A 20,758-nucleotide genomic window follows, 5' to 3' on the forward strand; every position below is an offset into this window, starting at 1 on the left:
CAGTTCATGTTCTCGAACCCCAACCTGCATCCAACCGAAACCAGTTCAAGACTGCCATGTTTCGGATGGATTGGGGACCGACGGTGATCATCAGGGGAGAATGAAGTTGAGTTGCACTGTACGTTTAGGGTTTAAACCGGCTCGAACGGGCTCCGGCGGGAACAACAGATAACAAATAACAAACAACAATCTTAAGATCTTGATATCTTTCTCTCTGGCATTCACTGACGTTGAGACACTATGTATACTAGTATTATTGTTAGTGGTAATAGTGACATCTCCTATTCCTGAGTCTCGGTTGTTTACTTCGTATCCCTTGGGGGGATCGGAATGTTGGGGCCGCGAACGGTGCCATAACATTCTTGGCCATTCTAGTACACTCGATCCTAGGGTACCCAGGTAGTTGTAGATCGTTGTTGGCAACGTTGCTTAGAATTAACCCCTCAGTCAATTAATCACTGCGTCGGAGCCGTCGGAGCCGCTGCCATGTCTGGCCTGACACTTTCATCCTTCCAAGATCTCATATAAGTTAGTAGATCCCACCCGGACACCTCCCTCCTTCTCCTCCTTCTCCTCCTACCGCTGACACTTCAAATCTCTGCTCATACCTCCAAAATTTTTCCATTCACTCCCTAAAGGCCTAGTTCACCCGATTACCATGTTGCATCCGCACTGCACCCCCCGACTTTTGCTTTCGCATAACTACTAGTAACACCTGATTTACCTGGCCCTTGACTCATCGAATATCTTCTCCTCCTCAGAGGAGCCAAAACTCACGGTCGGCATCATCGTGGGCCCAGTTGCTTCAAAGTATTGTGTTAGATACCCCTTGGGTTGGGAAAGGAGAAATCTACCACCCATCATGATCGGGTAAGAGATCAGCTAGGTCAATCAGCTTTACTGCAAACTCAGTACAAAGTACTCCGTACATCCCTGTTCACTAGGTACAGTGCTTGTGGGAAGCAACTACCGCAGGTGGGAATAGCCATGCTTGTCTAGTTTGCATCATCCAATTGTCAACCATTGCCAAGCAGTGCGTCACGATGATCTTCATTACTAATGAGTACTCAGTACTTCGGGCGGGGATAAGCTTAGTGGTAGATATGCTAGTTAGGACCTCCCATACAATCAATTTGACAAGGCCTGTGAATCGATAGTTTAGCCCAGATCTAGATAAGTTAGCCGAGGAAACGAGTTGAGATGAGATAGTCTGCCTCTTTACCTGTTTGGAGATTGTGATCTTCATGGAAATATACTGAATCTTCATCTGCCCCTGCGTCCGGGGGGGCGTCACAATAATAGACCTGGCCCCAAACTTGGCATTTGGGGGTCCTGACAAGTTCCCAAGACGATTGTACCCTGATTACAGTAACATACCACGGAACTGCTTACATACAAGTTTGTAGTTGGATATTTTGGGTACATACTGGTACATACTTGAGTCAATGCATCTTTTGACAAGCCAGACCAGATCTGGGCAGAGTCTTTGCAGACAGGTCAATCGTGCGAGTATTGTCAATGCTCGGTCTAGTAATGGGGCCATCGAGCAACGATCACCCATCCTTTGCTGGCATGCTTAACCCTGAGCAGCGGTGCGCTGTCGGGGTGAAGATGCATAGGCGTAAAAGGCTACTTCTTGTTCAACTGCCATGAAACCTGACACTATCAGAAAGGGAAGAACCTCTAATTCAAAAGCAGAAGAATCTTATCAATATTACATATCAGCATTTTTGATGGCCCCAATGAGATGAAATGCAGATTCCATAAGTAAATGGGTACGTCCTGAGGCTGCGATGTTAAATGCGGCAGTGGGGTTGATCTTGTGGAATTGAAATTGAATAGCGATCCACTATGGGGCCCCAGGAATTTCGATGCCACTAAATCTTGGCAACCCTGATGCAACTTACTAGATACGGTCACCAATGCGAAAGGATCTTGGGGTCCAAAACATCATGATATAACTAGAACTTTACCACCGCTCCAAACCTGAAGGGTACATAAGTCCAGGGTCTTAGGGGAGCAAGTTTCTTCACCATCAACTTGAACACACGATGCATATTCTTCAAGTCCTTCAATTCGTTGGGGCTGCAGCTGCACTTTATGTTCCATGCAATGACGCAGACGGGCTTGATTCTGGTGGGGTATCTAAGATTCCTCTCTCCCAGGGCTGTTCGAACGCAAGTATTGTTGATGGTGATTGGCTCACTGTTCAATGTGACGTGGGTGCAAAACTTGGCACTTTTGGTATTCACCTGAATGATTGTCTCGGTAATCAAAATGGTAAACTCGTAATCCAAGAAAAGTAAGGCTCTCTTAGTCCTGGAATATGCTGTATTTGTCAAACTAACAGGGCCAGGGGGGGGTGCAATGGGGTCTTGCGACTCAGACCAATGCACCGTCATTGTTAAGAAAGGCGACAGTGCCACAATGGAATGTCATGCAGATAACTGCGAGGGTACAGTCGATCTTGGTAAGCAAAGGCTTTAAAGTCGTATCTTACGGTCCTGTTTCTATTTTATTTTCTAACAAGGTAACAGACAAGGTTATTACCTACAGCGGCACTTGGCTCGAGACTTTCGGTAAATTAGGAAGTCATGGAACTGTTAATTCTAAAAGAGACGATGAGGATACAAAGGAAAAATACTCCAAATTCTGCGATTCGGCAAACTTTAACAAGGACCAATGGGATGAAGCTGATTTGGGAACCGAGCTCGTAGCCCAGTAAGTCCATGGGACAAAGCCATCGCGATTTTCTGTGGAGACACGCTGATTTCGAGGTATTTCTAGATCCAATAACTTCTATACTGATGGACCTTGCGGAGCCGGACTTTACCCTTCCTTTAGCAACTATAAGAACTTCATGGATGCGCTCCGAGACCGGGTGGAGGGTTTCAAAGGATATGAGGGCTGTAACGCGTGAGTATCTGAATTTACAGTGAGCTTCTTCCTTGTATTGTGGCAACACAGCTGATTATGTCATAAACAGAGATGATGGATGTGATGATGTCGAGCCTGATGACGAGGTTTGCCATATGGCCGATTTGAACCCAATGTGGCTCATGTTCATGCGCTCACTCAAGCACTATTCAGCCTGGATTATGGCAGTACAGGATGGACTCCTCCAGGGTGGAGACTATGCTAGAGACAATGCCACGAATGTTATCCATCAATTTAGTTCGCATGTGGACGAAAGCAGCGTTAGTGAAGTTTCTATCAACAATTTCGAAAGAAATGTTAACTGACAGCGGTATAGAACGAGGTTGGGAACATCCTTGTGATGGCTGCAGGTCTTTTGGGCGCTTTCGGCGCTGTTATCCCTGGTGGGAGCGCGATTGCAGGAGTTGGATCTGGTATGAGCACCATCGGAGTTGGACTTGCCAATATCGCATCAACTGATGACAATGCGAAGTAAATGACCCATGATCCAAAATATATGACATCGACTAATGGCATTTAGGAGGGTCCAAAATATGATTCTACGTGGAGATGCCATGACACAGCGAATTGACGATATTACGACTACAATGCGCGAATACGTTAACACATGGGGCATTGATCTATATGCCAAGCCTGTTTGGCACGACAATGATGCCTACAATGCGGATTGGTATTCTGACCAAGACAGAAGTTTGCCTAGTCTCCTCAAAGACGGAGCATTTGTCGAGGGGCACACCAACGATGTCGCTGCGGAGATTGCCAGTGCATATGGCACGAAAGTGAACGTCGGTGCCCTGGCGTATGCTTGGTATCAAGAGAATGTCTTTATTATTAAGCTTTCTGACTCCGTTCAGGGCACTAAGCCCTGTGATATTGACTGGGAGTCTACTTTCGAGACTACTTACACATGCATTGATGATGTGGCATACGTCTTCCATAAGGCCAAGACGTCTAACAACAACGGGATAACGACTTCCCCTATTGACAAGCCTCCAAACATCGACAACCTGGACGACTTTGATCTGCCCAATCAGGAAACTCTCATCAATGCGGCTATCAATTCGCAAGATCTTGGGGGATACCTAAAGGATTGGACAGCGGTAGATATGCTCGAGGACTGGCCGGAGGTGGACACCACCAAAATTTTCAACTTGCCAATTTGTGAATTGAAAGTTGGCAGTACGATAAAAGGCCAAAAGACGACTAATGTTGATGTGAGTCGTATTCTTTGATGATAAATCCGTACTTCTGCTAACAAAATTCCTACAGTGGTTGGTTTTTAACGCAATTGGAGATTGCACAGATCAGAAGGACAAGTTTGGCACGGAATTTCCTTATTCTTTTATATCTGGCTACTATGACTTTTAGTCACTGCGTGGTAATTGTTCAATGCGACTGATGCTCGGCTGTATGAGACTTGCGAATATTTTTATTTTGCTAGTGCTACTTAGGCAGCTATATCGGGATAAAACTTGTTTTGGCATCCTATCTCTTTCGGAAATGTCCTATTAAACGATTTACTCTTCCATATGAGGGGATATAAGGGGGTGGGTGCAGTGGCCCCCGAGAGGTTGTCTTTCTTATTTTCTTCCCCTGCTACAATTCAATTGAAGATATTCTTAAAATGAACTATAACTGGGTACTTCTGATAAGTACCCAGGTAATTAAATTCTATTCTTAAGCTTGAATGTTCTTGAATACTTACAAAACGAAAGACATATAGATAGAATAGGTTTTACCAATACTTATAATGGCGTCCTACTAGTGCAGTTAAAGCAAATGAAGACTATTTAGCTGGTTCCTAGGAATTTACGACAGTCTCAATAGTTGAGACAGGGACCTGCTAGTGAAATACTACTGAAGAGGAGTTTTATGAGATAGATAAGATGTAGTATCTAGATTGATACAGAGAAAGGAAGCTGACATGGATCCACCTGATGACCACAGGATCAAGTATAATCCTACATATACCCAGGTGTTTTGCCTAAATAGGGCCTGGACCCTTTTCAAGAACCCTAGGTTGAGATTGTATGTTCAAAATTGTGAACAATTGATTGGAAGGGGAAAATAATTTTGATGGATAAATTGGTTATAAAGGTATCTCAAAACTAGCTAGAAAACCACTGACGGGTGGCGCCAATTTCAACGCAGAGCTTATTCAATAACGCGTGGGGCAGAAATTGCGGTGGTGTTTGCCAACTCTTTGACATATGGACAGCTGTTTCAGCCTTGAAAATAAAATAATTGAATGAATGCTTCAGACCACTTGTGTCATCCTAGAGAGATATATAGTCCGCGCAGCGGGTAATGCCAAGCTGCTGAATGAGGAACTCGTTGACAAACTGGCACTTAGGATCCTGGCGCTGCTGAATAGCCAAGAACTCTGGCAGCTTCGGGAATTAATCTAGAGTATAGGTAGCATTAGGGGGACTCATCTTGTTCCAATGCGACCGAACACTGTAGGTTTCACCGAATTGAGGAAGGAATTCATAGACAAATTCCTGGTTCTGCCAGAGAGTGGTGGAGTTGTTATACTCTTGGATCCAGTCAATCTCGATGATCGCAAAAACACCACTGGACTCGGGGCCAAGGTTATAGGTGTTGACAGGAGACAAATATGTATCATCTCCCTTGAGGGTACGGTGCTGGATGACTATTTGCTTATTATAGGGAGCCTTCATGTGAGGCGTCTGGGCCGGTTGGAAGTTGGTGTAGCTGGTGGCGGCCTCCGCGTATGACTCAATGGGAAGGAAGTGCTCGATTTCTGCGTAGAAGCCTCCGGTACAGACACCTTGAGGTGAGCAGGACGCAGCATCAGTGACTTCATCGTAGCAGATGTACTCTTTCTTGCAGTCACCGCAGCCGTTGGCGCAGTAATTGAGAGTGCAGTTGCGAACACCAGTATACTCTGTCGGCTCCCAATAAGACAGGAAGTAGGTAGGCTCGAGGGCCCAGCTGTGAGTGCTTTTATTCCCGTCGAAGTGAGGGACCCAAACAGTCATACGATCGTGCTCCTTGTACAGTTGGGCAAGCTCCTTGTACAGTTGGGCAAGCTCCTTGTACAGTTGGGCAAGCTCCTTGTACATCTTCGAGAAGTCGGATGTGGTATTCAACACCTTAGTGGTCTTCTTTAGGAGTTGGGTAGGCTGAACCTTAATAGTCATCTCTGTGATTAAACCGAGGGCACCCAGGCTGATACGGAAAGCCTTGAGTTCTTCCGCATCATGCTTCTCGTTGATGACACGGAGACTTCCCTGCGAGTCCAACATACGCAGCCCAGTGATCTGGGTTCCAATATTACCGAGGCTGGAGCCAGAGCCGTGGGTACCGGTGGAGGCAGCACCCACAAAGTTCTGAACACGCTCAACACCGAGATTGCTAAAAGATAAGTCGTTGGCCTTCAGCTCTTGGACAAGGTCATCGACATCCCAGCCGGCACCGAAGGTGACGCTCAGATTCTTCTTGTCGATGCTGAGCTTTTTCAAAATGGTGAGGGAAACAATATAGGTGGGCTTCTCAGTAAGAGTATTGTCAACACAGGTAGTGAGGTTGCCAAATCCAAGACCATTTCCAACAACTTTGATGTGGGCGCCCTCATGGTACTGCTCCTTAAGGAACTTGGCGGCAGCAAGCTCATTCTGAGGAGCAATGTATGCGTCAGACTCGCAAGTGACCTCAAACTGCCAGTTAAACCAGCGGTAGGCTGAGCCGGAGACTGCGTGCAGTAGCACCAGCAGCAAAAAGTCCAGCCTAGGGCTAAGCATTTCGAAGCTATGAAGTCTCCAATGTTAGGAAACTACCTGGTATGGGAGAAATCTAATGAAAGACTCACAGGAATAAGAATGCTCGAATCATAAATCAAATCGTCTGCAAGAGGTATTGTCGCTATAGTAATGGTCGAAAAAGCAGTGTTGGAATGCGAGAGGCGGAGCTGCGAAGGAAAACGGTGGGCGAAGGTAACTTATATAAGCTCAAACTCGCTCTTGTTTCAAATAAATCCCGATTGATGAGACACTTCACTCTTGAACAAAATTTCCCCTTGGACTGGAGTATACTGATACGTGTCACCTGTGATGGAGTCATCGTCGATCAGGCGGGTGGACGGTGGCCTGCGTAGCGGGAAGTTGAGACTTTAAAGTGTGGAAAGAATAGAGTGGAGTATTCTCCATTGCAGCTTACACTTTCCGAGTCTGTTATGCTGGTTGTGTATTTGATTCTAGGTTCTAAGAAAAGGCGTTAAGCGTAGTTAGTGAGAAACATCGAGCAAACTACAAGGATTTACCCAACAGAATGCTGCTGTGCTTCAGCCCATCATGGCTTTCTCAGAAATCTGCCCACTGAGGCGTCCTTGGCGTTTTTCGGATCTGATAAAAATTCGCTAGCCGGGCCCACTGACCAACCTTGGGTCAGTGGGGGACATTGTGGCGTAGGTACGGAGCATGATGATCTTAATTAAGGAGGCAATTGCACTTTATTTGCGAGCTAAATGCTTTGGTATGAAAGGAGTCCTTTCAGCAGTAATTTTAGTTACTATCTGCCTCTCTGCTTTCTTCCTTTCTTTGTTTCTTTCAATCAATCTTTCAATAGGAAAACTATTGCTATCTATTTCTTGAAAGTGTATAGTGCTTTGGCTTCTAAGCCAAGGAAAATTGGACCCTGTCAGTATCCACATTTTTTCGTAGTCTAATATAGGCCACTAATCGTCATTTGGTACTGGTTATGGAAATCGCAGTAAGTCTGTCATTTCTGAAATATTGGATGAAAACTATTTAACATGCAATTACAGCTTTGTAAGCAGTTTACCTAATAATGCCAAGCAATTGGACGTGTATCCGACTAGTAATGGTATACACGTCGCGACACATTTTTGTTCTGCGCTAAACTCACAGTATTTGCCGAAAACCTTATATAGAGCATTAGGACTGATCCATTCTAATGACCCCTATCAATCACCATTTGACAGATCCAAGATCCGATGATTCGGTTGGGCCTTAAGTGGCACCTATCAAGAGTCGTCCTGCCGTCTCTTATTCTCCAAATCTAATTTTACCGGTGAAGAAAATGGCAGGTGGAAAGATTGCACGAGTCTTTAGCGACCAACCCCAGTCTCCAAACACTATCTATCGTTGAACAGTAAGAGGCTACGATTGACAGTAGCTCCGCTTATTATGCTCCTTGTCCCTGAGTACGCAGTTCAAGAATCCCATAATTCTGGTACCTCCGACAAATGAAGCCGACGAACGCACGGTTTAGACTCGTATTCAATGTCGCGTCTTCGTACACGACAATCAATGTCGCGGGTGACGAGCTTCTGATTGAAGCATTATGTGTATGTAGGAGGAACTTGAAGTGATCTAAAGATTCCAAGGTTCTCACTTCCTAACTCACTCGTCAATAAATTTGACTGTAGAACAACCGACGCAGGCTTTCTTTTCCTTTTTCTTCCCTTCATGTGAGATTGTAACTCGAGATGAGGTTCACAGTTGTCCCCTGTCTTATTTCTGTGGCCGCATCCCAGAGATATCTGCCCTCGGAGCAAATTGATGTCCAATCCAGCCTTCTTTCTGATCCCAATCAGGTCGCCAGCAAGGCCGCTGACTACATAATCGCGGGAGGTGGCTTGACGGGCCTAAGTCTTGCAACTAATCTGACTGAAGACCCCGACATCCAGGTCCTGGTCATTGAAAACGCTTTTATGAGTTAACAGATGGAGCCATCAATGAGGGTCTGAGCACCGAGGGAGACCGTTTTGGCACCACTGTTGACCACGCCTACGAAATTGTCCCTCGAGTGACCAACAACCGCACCGAGAACATTCTGAAAATAGCCTTGGAGGATTAACTTTGATCAATGGTGGCTCCTGGACACGTCCTCACAAAGCCTAGCTCGATTCTTGAGAGAAGGTGTTTGGCAACAAGGGCTGGAACTGGGACAACCTCCTATATATGAACGGGGTTGAGATAGGCCGTGCTCCGAATGATGTCGAGATTGCCGCTGGTCACTACTTTGATAGTTCCTCCCATGGAACGAACGTCTCCATTCATGACGGAATCTCGGGGCCAAGGGACGAAGTTGACGTAATATAGACTCTGTGTATATCTACAGGATTAGAGTTCTTGGAAGGCCTATGTTCGCAACTCGGAACCCTAGCTTTGATGTACCCCGTCAAGTAATGAGTATCGCAGCCGATGAAATAAGTATGCAAGAAAATGAGCACCTTTGGCATACTAAGCTTCTTCACTGTGAAGCCACCGCAGCCTCCTACTGCCATTTTGTGAATGCTATGGCGACGTATCGAAAAATACATCAATGGAGTAGCCATTCGTATGATATGATTGAAACATTTAAGCGACATTATAAAAACACCTTCCTTGACGCACAGCGACGACAGTCCTACAATATTTTTCTCGGGAATTACATTTACGTGCAACGCGCTCCGATGCTATAGGACCTTTTCGCGATTGCTATCTGCATCACTATGACCCGAGATCGTATCTGGAGCAGAAGCATTCCAATTATATCTTTTGGTACACCTCAGAAAATTTGAAAGAACGAGAAATGCCTCCTCTCAATCCAACACAGTTGAAGCTAAAATATGCCATGAACCTTTAGCTTTGATAAGGCCAAAGTGCACACACTTACCTAGGTAGTGATGAATTGGCTTTCTGGGCAAATTCAAGACCTGGCTATATGAGAGGCAAGACAAGAATCATACTTTAGCTGAGGAGCTGGCTATTTTCAGCTAAAATATATATAGAAGTAACTGACTGAGATACTGTACGTGGAAAAGGGTAAGAAAGAAGGAAAAATAAGACAAAAGTGTCAGGGGCGGGCTCATTCAATCCTAAAATAAGTGTGACGGCCCTTCAGGAACCAGAATGTCAGTGAAACAAGCATCATTGCCCCGAAGACTGCGATAGCATAATTCATATCACTGCCACCAGGATTTGGTCTGCTTGGGAAAAAGAAAAAGATCGAGACCACAGTGCAGGTTATAACGCTGACATAATTAAGTGCCGTTCCACATTTTCCTAGCCTAAATGGTCCGGGATTTAGTTTATCTCGCCCGATAATGAGGAGAGTAGCAATTGGCAAGCCGTAAGAGATCATTAATGCGATGCTACTAACGCTCACGATTGCCTGGAGGACGGTGGTAGAGAAGAGGTATAAAACGCCGACTAGAGCAATAATAAAGCCCTGGGCCCATGTCGCTCGTACTGGAGCTTTCCAGGTAGGGTCCACATGGGAGAAATACCTGCTCCATGGAAAACCGCCTTCTCGTGCAAAGCCCCAAGTCATGCGGGAGGCCGTTGTCGCAACACTGATATTTTGCCCAATAGAGATAATAGTGAACAATGCAACAAGAGCAAAGGCTCCTTGCAGGCCCACTATCTGTTGAGCGAGCCCAATGAACGGTAGGCCAGATGGATGATCTGCGATGGCCGTCTCATCCGGAAGGCAGAAAAGACAAATCACCATAAATGCAAAACTTGTTCCTGCTCCGGAGAGAATTGCGAGGTACATGGCTTTAGGAACATTCCGACGCGGGTCGGGGATCTCCTCGGCCATATGAATCACCGAGTCAAATGCTGTTAGGCCATAGGCAGACTGCAAAAGGCCTAGAAACCAGGTGACCGCGTCATTCCATCCTGTTTGGTTCGTCCATGTCCCGAACACGAAAGTTGGGGTTCGGAAGGATAGGTGAGTGCTTGTGGCGACGGAGATCAGAAATGCGAGGGAGAAGACAATAAAGAGAGCAGCGAATCCAACTCCCATCACATTATTCAACCATGGAAGCACATGGTCTTTCCGGCAGCTGACGACATTAACGACGGTCACCATAAGTGACAAGCCCAGATAGACGACAAAGCTAAGCCAGCCTTGATTGATACCATCCCACTCTGGGTCAAACATCAGTTTCATCCCTAGGAGGAAATTGGTGTTGAAAGCAACCAGCGTCGCGGTCGCAGTCCACCAGCCAAAGACATTGATCCAAGCGCACATATACGAGAGGAATCGCCCAGTCGAGTTGTTACACAGACGAAACACATAATATGCCTGCCCAAGGGCCGATGGCATGCTGCTGCAGAGTTCTCCTAAAGAAAGGACCACGCAAAGATTGCAAAGCGCCACCAACACGAGACCCCACAGAATAATGACAGGACCTCCGCTGCTGAATCCGGTCGCAAGATCGCTGGATATTGCCCCCCCAAGACCCTAGAACGCAAAAGGCGAGAGCCAACAGGCTCCAGAGGTTGAATTTGCGTGAAAAGGCCTGATCGTGCCCCAAAGCAACCAGGTCCAAGGCATCTTGGTCAACAGGTTTTATGACAGCTAGCTCAATGTTTTCAAAATCCATTTCCTTCCAGGCGAGCAACGCCAGAGCAATGATAGAAGAGGATTCAGTTGAAAGACTGTTCCTGGGACTAGTCTTGTTATTTCCTTCCTAGCCGAAGGGAATTGCCTAGTAGTAGAGTATGTCCGGTGTAAGACAACCTTGGAAGACCTCGGGATATATATAGAGGCACCTCGCAATGGGATGGGCCGAAGGCAGATGTGACGCGGCATAGTGCTAGTAGTCACGCATAGCCTAAAGAGTGGATCGGCGCCCGGTTTTAACTTCACTCTGTATCAAAGGAGAAGGAGGATACGATATGGGCTTCAAACGCGGGGAAATGTGCGAAATCTTAAATTCAACGGTACCACTAGAATCGACAAGGAAAGTTGATGCGGAGGGGTCTAGTGCTATCCATGATAAGGAACCGTCGGCACCCGCGGGCTCCACGGAGCGGGGCCCAACAGATCGACCATGGGTAGTATTCCCGATCATAACTATTTATTATCAACAGAACATGTGGCAGTTTACCAAAGTTCTCGAAATCTGCATGCCTGTTGGCTTTGAATATTAAATTGCAGTTCAAAATGGAAATTGTAAGTCTGTATCCCAAATCCTCGCAGACTGTTTGGCTAACCGAATAATCTCAGTCTGGGGCCCAAGAACAGCAGCAGGATTGGTCTATCTTGGATGCAAGCATTGATGAGCTCCTGTGCGCACTTTCTGAAGCGCGCTTGACTAGTGTTGAGTTGGTTGCCCGCTATCTCCGTCGTCTCAGCGCATATGACTCTTCTGGCCCCAAACTGAGTGCCGTCCCAATTCTCAACTCATCTGTAATGGAAGAGGCCGCCGCCTCGGATTCCAGAAGAGCCAGCGGCCTGCCACCCAGGCCTCTTGAGGGAATTCCGTTTCTCGTCAAGGACAACATCAAGGTCCAAGGAATGACCGTCGCTGCTGGTGCTCCAGCCTTTGAGCATCTGATTGCCACTGATGATGCCGCTTGTGTAAAGGCTTTGAAATCCTCTGGAGCTATTGTATTGGGCAGGACAAATATGCCAGCCATGGCGAATGGTGGCATGCAGCGTGGTGTATATGGACGTGCAGAAAGCCCATATAACTCAGATTTTCTGACAGCTGGCTATGGATCAGGCTCTTCGAATGGGTCTGCAACTGCGATCGCTGCCAACTTTGCAGCTTTCAGCTTAGGTACTGAGACGGTTTCTTCAGGACGATCTCCGGCATCGAACAACGCCCTTGTTGCTTATACGCCCTCGCGGGGCCTTCTTCCACTGGCAGGCGTGTGGCCGCTCTACCCGACGTGTGATGTTCTCGTCCCTTATACGAGAACAATGGGAGACATGCTACTTGTCCTCGAAACTCTTGCTAGAGCCGAGAATGATGCCCTGGGAGATTTCTGGAGGCAGCAGCCTTTTATTCAGCTGCCGAAAATTAGCCAAATCCGACCGCAATCATTCCAAGAGCTAAAGAACGAACACGGACTGAAAGGAAAGCGTCTCGGTGTCCCCTCTATGTATATTGGCGGGGCAAGTCCGGTGCCTATATCCACACGGCCTTCCGTTCTGGATCTGTGGAGTAAGGCCAGACAGGCATTAGAATCATGCGGCGCAGTTGTAGTGGAGGTCGACTTCCCACTCGTTACGCACTACGAAGACTGCGATCAATCTACCGACCAATGGGCGAGGATTGACAACATGCCTAAGGATTGGCTTCACACGGAAAGGCATGAGCTTATCGCTCACGCGTGGGATGACTTCCTGGCCACAAATGCACATGCCGACTGCCACTCTTTGAGCTGTGTCGACCCTGATTCTATCTTTCCTCTCCCGCCTGGGTCAATTCCAGGCGAATTAGAAGCAGACAACCAGTTGGATTGGACGGGACTAGTTAACTACCCGAAGAACAAACCTTCATCTATGTTTCAGCTTCCCGGAATGGAAGAAGGCCTGAAGTCTTTGGAGGATGCAAGAAGACGCACCTTGGAAAAATGGATGGAAGGGTTGGGGTTGGATGCGGTGGTCTTTCCAGCAAATGGTGACGTTGGGCCATCAGATGCCGACATTGACAGCGAAGCATCTCAGATCGCGTGGCAGAATGGGGTCTTGTATTCCAATGGCAACCTCGCCATCCGCCATCTTGGCGTTCCTACTATATCGGTTCCAATGGGCATGATGGAGGACACTAATATGCCAGTTAATATCACCTTTGCTGGGAGAGCCTACGATGACAACAGTCTCCTGGAATTGGGGTACGCTTTTGAAGCAGCCACCCAGCACCGTCAGATGCCACCGCTGGTGCCAGCTCTCGATTCCGATATGGTTAGAAGCAACATCATCGCCACTGGGCCTAATTATATAGATCGTGCGACAGAAAAGAAAATGCCTGCTATCAAGGTTATTGTGAAAGATAAGAAATTCGATGGGTCTACAATTCACCTGCGGGCCGAGGGTGTGGTGACGGATACTATAGGGGCCCCAACCGCAGCGGATTTTACTTGCTACATTAATGGTGAAGCTCACAGTGTTAATATTGACGGTCAGAAGTGGGATATTCACCTATCTCGTCCATTATCTAGCCGGGAATCTCCTTGGACTCGTTGGACGAGTCCGGCTTTGGTGCAAACTGTCATCGTTGTGATTTACCGGGCGGCTACTGGCTGTGTCGCCGGTGAGTTGATCATACTGTAGCAGATAGCTAGATTTGGAGTTGAACCATTAAGAGGAAGAACAATAGTGCAACTTGTTTCGGAAATATACTCCTATTCCATTCATCCTAGTAACTTGTTTGTCAGAATAATTCAGATTTTTTGAGAGGCTCATAATGTGGGAGAGTGACTTTTTGAACTTTACTGCTTCTTTGGCTTTGGTTCAAATCCAAGTGTAACTGTGCTCTCCCCCGCCCCAAACCTTCTTCAAACTTGAAGTAGGTAAGTACATGCGATTGATCCTGGACTGGATCGAATTCTAGTGAATCAGCCACGGAATACGCGGGACCCGCGGACCCCGGGCTTGCCGCACCACTTATATCAAGGGAATATATATTATTATATAAATATATAAATTCGACATTCATACCTAGTGAAACTTCAAAGTTGCTCAGTGAATTTACCCCAGCCGTTTACTTAAGTTGACTCGAAACTTTACGCTGCCGCCACAATGTTGCTCAATTCCACCCGCTCTCAAAATATCCATGAAACTATAAAGGAGCTGAAGTACCCTGCCGAGACGGGTCGACATATTGCAACAATTCTCGGTTTTCCATCCATATGCTCGCTGCCTTCGTCTCATCACAGCGTGGCGTGTAGTGAGATCATTGGGCTGGCAGTGGCGGTTTCCCACTTCGAGCCCGTTCGCTTGTATACAAGACCAGAAGAAATTTCACTCGCGCAATCAATGCTCTCGAATACCACCCGAGGAAGTTATGAGATTGAGATCATTCCATTCGCAACCAACCATCTCTGGGTGCGTGATACAGGGCCTGTATATGTGCAGGGAGCCACGACAAAATCAGAAAAACAGCGGGTTGCCATCCACTTCGGATTCAATGAATGGGGAAGGAAGGGTGTTGCCGAGGGGTGGCCTCGAATGACGGCCGATCAGATCCAGGAGAACCACACGTTTGCAAAGCAAGTGACGGACTCAGACAGCGATTCGTCATCTTTGATTAGTATCACATCCAAGGTGTGTCTGGAAGGTGGAGCGCTCGTAAGCGACGGAGATGGCACCCTGATCGTGAGCGAGAGCAGTATTATTGGCGACAAGCGAAATCCAGGGGTTTCAAAAGACGAGATTGAAGAAGAATTGCGGTGGCTTTTAGGGGTTAAGAAAATTATCTGGTTTTCTGGCTTCCGAGATCTGGATATCACGGATGTGCATGCCGATGCTGAGGTCCAGTTTGTTCGGCCAGGAGTGGTAGTCATCTCCCGGCCGCATGCGAGTGCTCGAAAAGAATGGCATGAGGTCTATCAACAGGTCTTGGATGTCCTCCGCGGTGAGCTAGACGCGAGGGGTCGCCAGTTCGAAATTCACACAATCGATGAGCCAAATCCAAAACTGGTTCTGACCTCGGGCCTAGGATACGAAGAGGATCCTGCCACAAACTATGTGAACTTTTACTATGTCAACGGCGGAGTGATCCTTCCAAAGTTTGGCGACGAGGAGATGGATAGAAAGGCATTGGAGACGATGCAAAAACTGCATCCGGATCGAATTGTCAGGCAGCTCCATGTCAATGCACTTCCTCTAACTGGTGGGGTGATCCATTGTGCAACTCAGCCCGTCATTGAGGTTCGGTGATGTTGGTGGACCCATATCAGTCGCTCCTTATATAACGGGCGCTTTATTGTGTAGCAAAGGTTTCAAGGCTTTTCAAATTCAATCAAGACTTTACGTTTATAGAATATTAGTCTGATCTCACAGGGATAGGAAGCTAGAGTGGAGCACAGTTACATCCGTAAAATACCAATCACTGCCGACCCCCTTCAAAACCAGTCCCACCTTCTTGTCAACTTCTCTGAGAAGGATCATAAATTCGCACGGCAGCAAAGCTAACCGAGCCTTTTTTCCCCGGATAGGGCGACGTTTTTGTTGTGTCTTCTCAGCTTGGGGATAGCCGAAGCCCCAATAGCGGCAATGTTTGGGTCGTGTTCCGGCCACATGTATTTAGAATAACGCATTAATGGAGCTGTCATACCAAACTTGCTCTTTAAATGAGGATTGCTTCAACCAGTGATTGAGCTGACACTTGCAACTAGACTGCCGGAAACGCACGATTAGAGGGTAGTACTTTAATACCAGTATCCGTATGGGTCTGGGACGGGTTTACCTTGAACTGGGGGCCTGATTTGCTCATATTGCAGGCTGGGCTCGATGTCGGAATACATAGCCTTGGTCGGTCCCCTTCTTTCCCGTCTTCCCATCTTCCGAGTGCTTGTCGCGGCCTCTCTCTGAATCAGATTGGAATAAACTGACATTGAGTCATATATGAGCCTTTTCTTGAAGCTGTTTTCGTAAGCTTTCCCTGTTCGATATGCTAGAAACAGAAAGAATTATTGCAATCGAGTAACAAAGTCTGCTAATTACCTTCGATAGAATTTATAGAAACTTTTTATCCTATGCTCAGACTATCTATAACGCAGATTCCTTTTTAAGCCCAGTATTTGCTCCTCTAAACGCTATAACGTTACCTTAAATATTCAGCCTTCTAATTTATCAAAGAATTGCTTCTGCTACAGTCCTCTACAGTTGGCTGGATATGTCCCGAGGCGCTAGAGCTATATAAGTTCTTTAAATTCGTTGCTAAATATTGATTAGTAGTCTTGTCTAGTAAAGTTCTTAGCTCTATTTAGAGGCTATACTATCTAATACTAATATCTGCTATACTGCTATATATTATCTAGTTTAAGATAGCAGTAGTGCTTTTAATATACTATACTGTAATTAAATTTTGTCTATGTATTGTCGAGACTCCTGATACAGACAGACTTTGTTATGTCTCTAGGCTTCTACAGAATACTATCCTGAGATCTAGCACTATACAGAAGCAGTGTAATGACCTGAGTGGAGGCGAGAGAGGAATTACCTGCTCTCACCTCCCAGTTTCTTACTCTGTCCCCGGCGAGACAGCGACCAAAGTACCAGCCCATCGCGTGTCCCCTGACCTAGGATTATTCGCCCACGGGTCGATTGATGAGGTCTCGAGAAGTGGGACGGGCTGCAGCCACCGGTGAGCAATTTATGATTGATTCATTGCACTAGCTGTCCAATGGGACGCTAACTGCACACAGCGCAGATGTAGTTCTGTGACTATGGCTGCGTTGTGTACTTGGCAAATAATGAAAAGCTAATCATCCGACAGTGGAGTATATGCAAAATAATTAATACTGGGCTGAAGCCTGTGCTACCTGTGTCCTATCTCAGCCCCTAACTTTCTCCTGATTCACTGCCGCAGGTTTAGAAAGTTAGTAAGCCACCCCGCACTTCTATAGTTATATTGGGGCGCTAGTTTGAACTCCACTCATGGCCTCGGTCCTCAAAACCGTGGAATTCACCCGCCATCCGGGGGCTTTGTCGCCTATGGCAGCATTTATTTGGAACTATTTTCCTGTCGAAAAACAAGACAAATACTACCAACCCCAATGTATCACAAACAGTTGCAACTGACCGCTTTCCAACAAATTATCGATGCATTCTAGCTAGTTAGGAGGATGTGATTGAGTGTGTTGTGTGGAGTATGTTAAGAGGCGGAGATGGCAGGGTTAAGAGTTTTGCAGAGGCCCGTCTGAGAAATCACCCGGGTGAACCAAGGCTTACGTGAGTCGTGCTCTGGGTGGTGGAGTGACTATCGGGCACGGATACTAGAGGTAAAGCGGAGCTGCTGTTGCCTTTTCTCACTCGGCCTTTATCTCTGAGATTGTTGATAGCAATTTAACACGCTCATATAATATTGGCCGTGTGAAGAGATTCATCATTCTGTGCTCAAGAAACGCATACTCACCCAGTTAACTCATATCGCGACCACCTGTATTATCTACTAGCATCAACATAGCGCGAAGAGAGAACAACCAAGATAGCCCCGGAATGGGAGAAAATGAAAATAGAGCCCCCTTCCAGACACGGGAAGGTACGCTTTCGACTCTTTCTGCCTGAAACATGCTAATCATCTTTTATTATGTAGATAGCGCTCAAGAATATGCTAGAAAGGTCCGTTCTCGCGCAGAAACAAAGTCGGAGCAGTCACTATACCCGGTTGATGACTTTGGAGATTTCGCAAATTTCCTTTCGCAGCCGTATACTCCCAGACCACCACGGCCGAGTTCACCTTTCCCAGCAGTTGAACCGACTAGCTGCTTCGTTTCGCTCTACAACCTTTCTAATACAATGATGACCCGGATCCCATTTGAAACAATAGGGCAGTTCGAGGAGCTTGGTCAGACAGCCATACCTAACAGTGGCTCCTTTTCGTTACTCCTGTTGCGGGGTTATCCTTGTGCAAAATGGTTAAATGTCTTAGGAGCAAGGTTCGGTATTGACCCCGAGTTCTTCCGAAGGCATCTACTGTTTGCATCGAGACCTGGAAGAAAATTGTTGAAGCCCGCCGCCACACAAAGACGCCCATCGTTCCACTCGGATATGCTGTCGCTACAAGTCACCACGATGAGCTTGCAGAACCAAGACAAGCAAATGAAGCACCAGAAAGAATTAGACACCCTGCGGAAAGAATCATTTAAGCAGATAAGTACCTATACGAGCAACCTTGCTCTCTTGAACTCTTCAGATAAGACCGCGGGTGATTCATTTGCTCGAGAGTTCTCCGTCCACGACTTGGACTGCTTTTCGTTAGAGCAATCGATCTCAATATACATCCCTTCCGCTTCAAAAGGCCGACTGGGCATTGTCTGGCACGATGGTTTAAGACAGCTAGGTGATGAGTTGAAATGGCCATGGCAGACTGGTAGCAGTCATACAAACACTATCCTGAAATACCTACCAAAACCGCTGCACAACCCCGGGATCTCCTCCAACAGCAGAAGAACACTGAGGAATCATCCCCAATCTGCCGAGCCGTCAGCAACGGCCGACATTATCTTGAGGGACTACACACATATCGATCTATCGCGTGCAGTCCATGATCCCTTATACGCCTTGAGCCCGTTCTTCAACTTGGCAGTTGCGTCTGAAATGGCAATCCTAGATATTCTTGACACCAAAATCAGAGAGGAACTGAATCATTCTCATCTGATTGGCAATAGCAATCCGACTCTGTCAAATCTACTCTATCATCAGCAAGTCCTCGGGCGCCACATTCGAAACCTCAAAGAAACTATCGATGCCATTGAGTCGCGATATGAGCGGAGCATACCAGGAAACGCGCCAGATAGCGAAGTAAGGGCGTCCACTACGCGGAATGTCGAGTCGATTCTGGGAGACTACCGTGCAGCACTTACATACGCGGAAACTCTAGCTGCCGAGTGTGTACAGGGGATGACCATAACAGCCCACACTGCGACTATCCGCGAGTCCGAAAAGGCTGTGGTTGAAGCCCAAAGCGTGACAAAGCTTACTAAATTAGCCGTCTTCTTTGTGCCTCTATCGTTTGTGGCTTCGTTATTTGGTATGAACGTGCGTGAGGTCAACCCTGGCAGCACTCCGCCGTTTTGGTCATGGGCTGTAGCATCTCTTGCAGTAGGAGCTATTACCTGGGCACTATTAAAGCATGATGAGATAGAAGATTTAACGAGGAGAGCTTGGAGGAGTTGTACCGGAGGATGTATAGCCGGCGTGCACGAATCGACTCTAGAACCAGATCATAGGGTCTAAATGCAAAAATCTATCGACTTTGATCCACTGCAGCAAGGTTGTTAGTCTGAGAATCCGACATATTGTGCACAATTGTCTCTTGGGTCTCAGTTAATCACAGGTCAGTGTGATCACGGTGGAATTAATCCAGTAGGTTGTACAGTGTATATCAGGGATTCTCTAAAGAGAACTTGAGCTGCTACCATTTAGTTGCGTCACCCTTATGAGGATTCGGGACCATTTTCACCGCTGATTTGGCACCTTCACCTCTGTGTGCAGAATAGTGTGGTGATCGGAGTCGATTGTTTCTATTTCTTTTCAAGAATCGGCTCTTGCATGATGGGTAGGACGCTGCTAACCACCCATTTCAATTTTGTGATGTTCTTTCAGAAACCAGTGGGACCACCATGTAAGCCGGAGCAATGATCACACACTCTAGATACACCATTAGCACGGTCAGGATCGGAGTTCTTGGTCGCAGATGTGGCAATCAAGGCGGCGACCGGATCCAAGCAACAAATATTGTGCTCAGCATCTCATCTGATTTTACATTCAAAATATGAACACGGAACGTGAGCGCAATGACACGTGTCACATGTGACGATATGCACAGACTTCATCGAGGTTCACCCGAGCACTAAGCTAAGGCAGCAGGACTGCATTTGGGCCGTGATTCTACATTTCGCAATATGTACAGATTTGAGCGGGCAGCAACAGAAACAGGGACACACGGAGTGGCTGAGTCTTGATTAGTGAGTTGGGCCGTGATTTGCCACTCTCACATTGCCAGAGAGGAACTATAATGTCAGCGGCTTCTCGTACGCGATCAGCGAATGATTCCCACTTATAAAAGAATCTGTAGATTGAGTTGTTACAATGAGTGGCAAGAACTTCGCTGGTGGATTAGTGCCGTGCAGGCTCGGTTGCAGCCTGCATATGTTGTGGTCAGCTGATTGTGCGGATATTTCTAAACTAGCCCCCTCTCTGGTATAGCCAGAGGAGACTAGACATGCTATCCAGCCCCCTAAAAAAGTTATTTCTCGTAGACCTACGGAGTATGCAGTCGCCCTCTGAATTTCTGCTCTTGTACGGAGTACCGTACCAGACAGTTTCTTCGTAAGTAACAGGGGTATTAACCACAATTAGCACGTGATATGGTAGCCAAGGCTGT

At 46.8% G+C, this 20,758-nt stretch overlaps 6 protein-coding genes across 6 annotated transcripts; 4 read left to right on the top strand and 2 right to left on the bottom strand.

The window, feature by feature from the left end:
- Positions 1-2,051: 2,051 nt before the first annotated feature.
- Positions 2,052-4,305, top strand: N7481_013336 (uncharacterized protein; the record flags this gene model as incomplete). The annotated part of the gene is made up of 8 exons (XM_057272555.1): positions 2,052-2,268; positions 2,351-2,470; positions 2,538-2,721; positions 2,845-2,916; positions 2,987-3,197; positions 3,254-3,408; positions 3,458-4,151; positions 4,207-4,305. 8 exons carry the CDS (start codon positions 2,052-2,054, stop codon positions 4,303-4,305), a joined length of 1,752 nt encoding a protein of 583 aa, XP_057116743.1.
- A 1,031-nt stretch (positions 4,306-5,336) lies between these two features.
- Positions 5,337-6,701, bottom strand: N7481_013337 (uncharacterized protein; the record flags this gene model as incomplete). The annotated part of the gene is made up of 1 exon (XM_057272556.1): positions 5,337-6,701. The coding sequence occupies one exon, from the start codon at positions 6,699-6,701 to the stop codon at positions 5,337-5,339; it is 1,365 nt and encodes a 454-aa protein (XP_057116744.1).
- Positions 6,702-9,771: 3,070 nt separating this feature from the next.
- Positions 9,772-11,016, bottom strand: N7481_013338 (amino acid permease family protein; the record flags this gene model as incomplete). The annotated part of the gene is made up of 1 exon (XM_057272557.1): positions 9,772-11,016. One exon carries the CDS (start codon positions 11,014-11,016, stop codon positions 9,772-9,774), a length of 1,245 nt encoding a protein of 414 aa, XP_057116745.1.
- An 843-nt stretch (positions 11,017-11,859) lies between these two features.
- On the top strand, positions 11,860-13,977 carry N7481_013339 (amidase; the record flags this gene model as incomplete). The annotated part of the gene is made up of 2 exons (XM_057272558.1): positions 11,860-11,868; positions 11,923-13,977. 2 exons carry the CDS (start codon positions 11,860-11,862, stop codon positions 13,975-13,977), a joined length of 2,064 nt encoding a protein of 687 aa, XP_057116746.1.
- Positions 13,978-14,445: 468 nt separating this feature from the next.
- On the top strand, positions 14,446-15,585 carry N7481_013340 (agmatine deiminase family protein; the record flags this gene model as incomplete). Its single annotated transcript, XM_057272559.1, has 1 exon — positions 14,446-15,585. One exon carries the CDS (start codon positions 14,446-14,448, stop codon positions 15,583-15,585), a length of 1,140 nt encoding a protein of 379 aa, XP_057116747.1.
- A 2,583-nt stretch (positions 15,586-18,168) lies between these two features.
- On the top strand, positions 18,169-19,608 carry N7481_013341 (uncharacterized protein; the record flags this gene model as incomplete). The annotated part of the gene is made up of 1 exon (XM_057272560.1): positions 18,169-19,608. One exon carries the CDS (start codon positions 18,169-18,171, stop codon positions 19,606-19,608), a length of 1,440 nt encoding a protein of 479 aa, XP_057116748.1.
- Between the last annotated feature and the right edge of the window lie 1,150 nt (positions 19,609-20,758).

Source organism: Penicillium waksmanii (genome assembly GCF_028829765.1).
Source record: "Penicillium waksmanii strain IBT 27052 chromosome Unknown utg000010l:1.0-3698451.0:1.0-3701458.0, whole genome shotgun sequence".
In the NCBI taxonomy this organism is placed as follows: domain Eukaryota; kingdom Fungi; phylum Ascomycota; class Eurotiomycetes; order Eurotiales; family Aspergillaceae; genus Penicillium; species Penicillium waksmanii.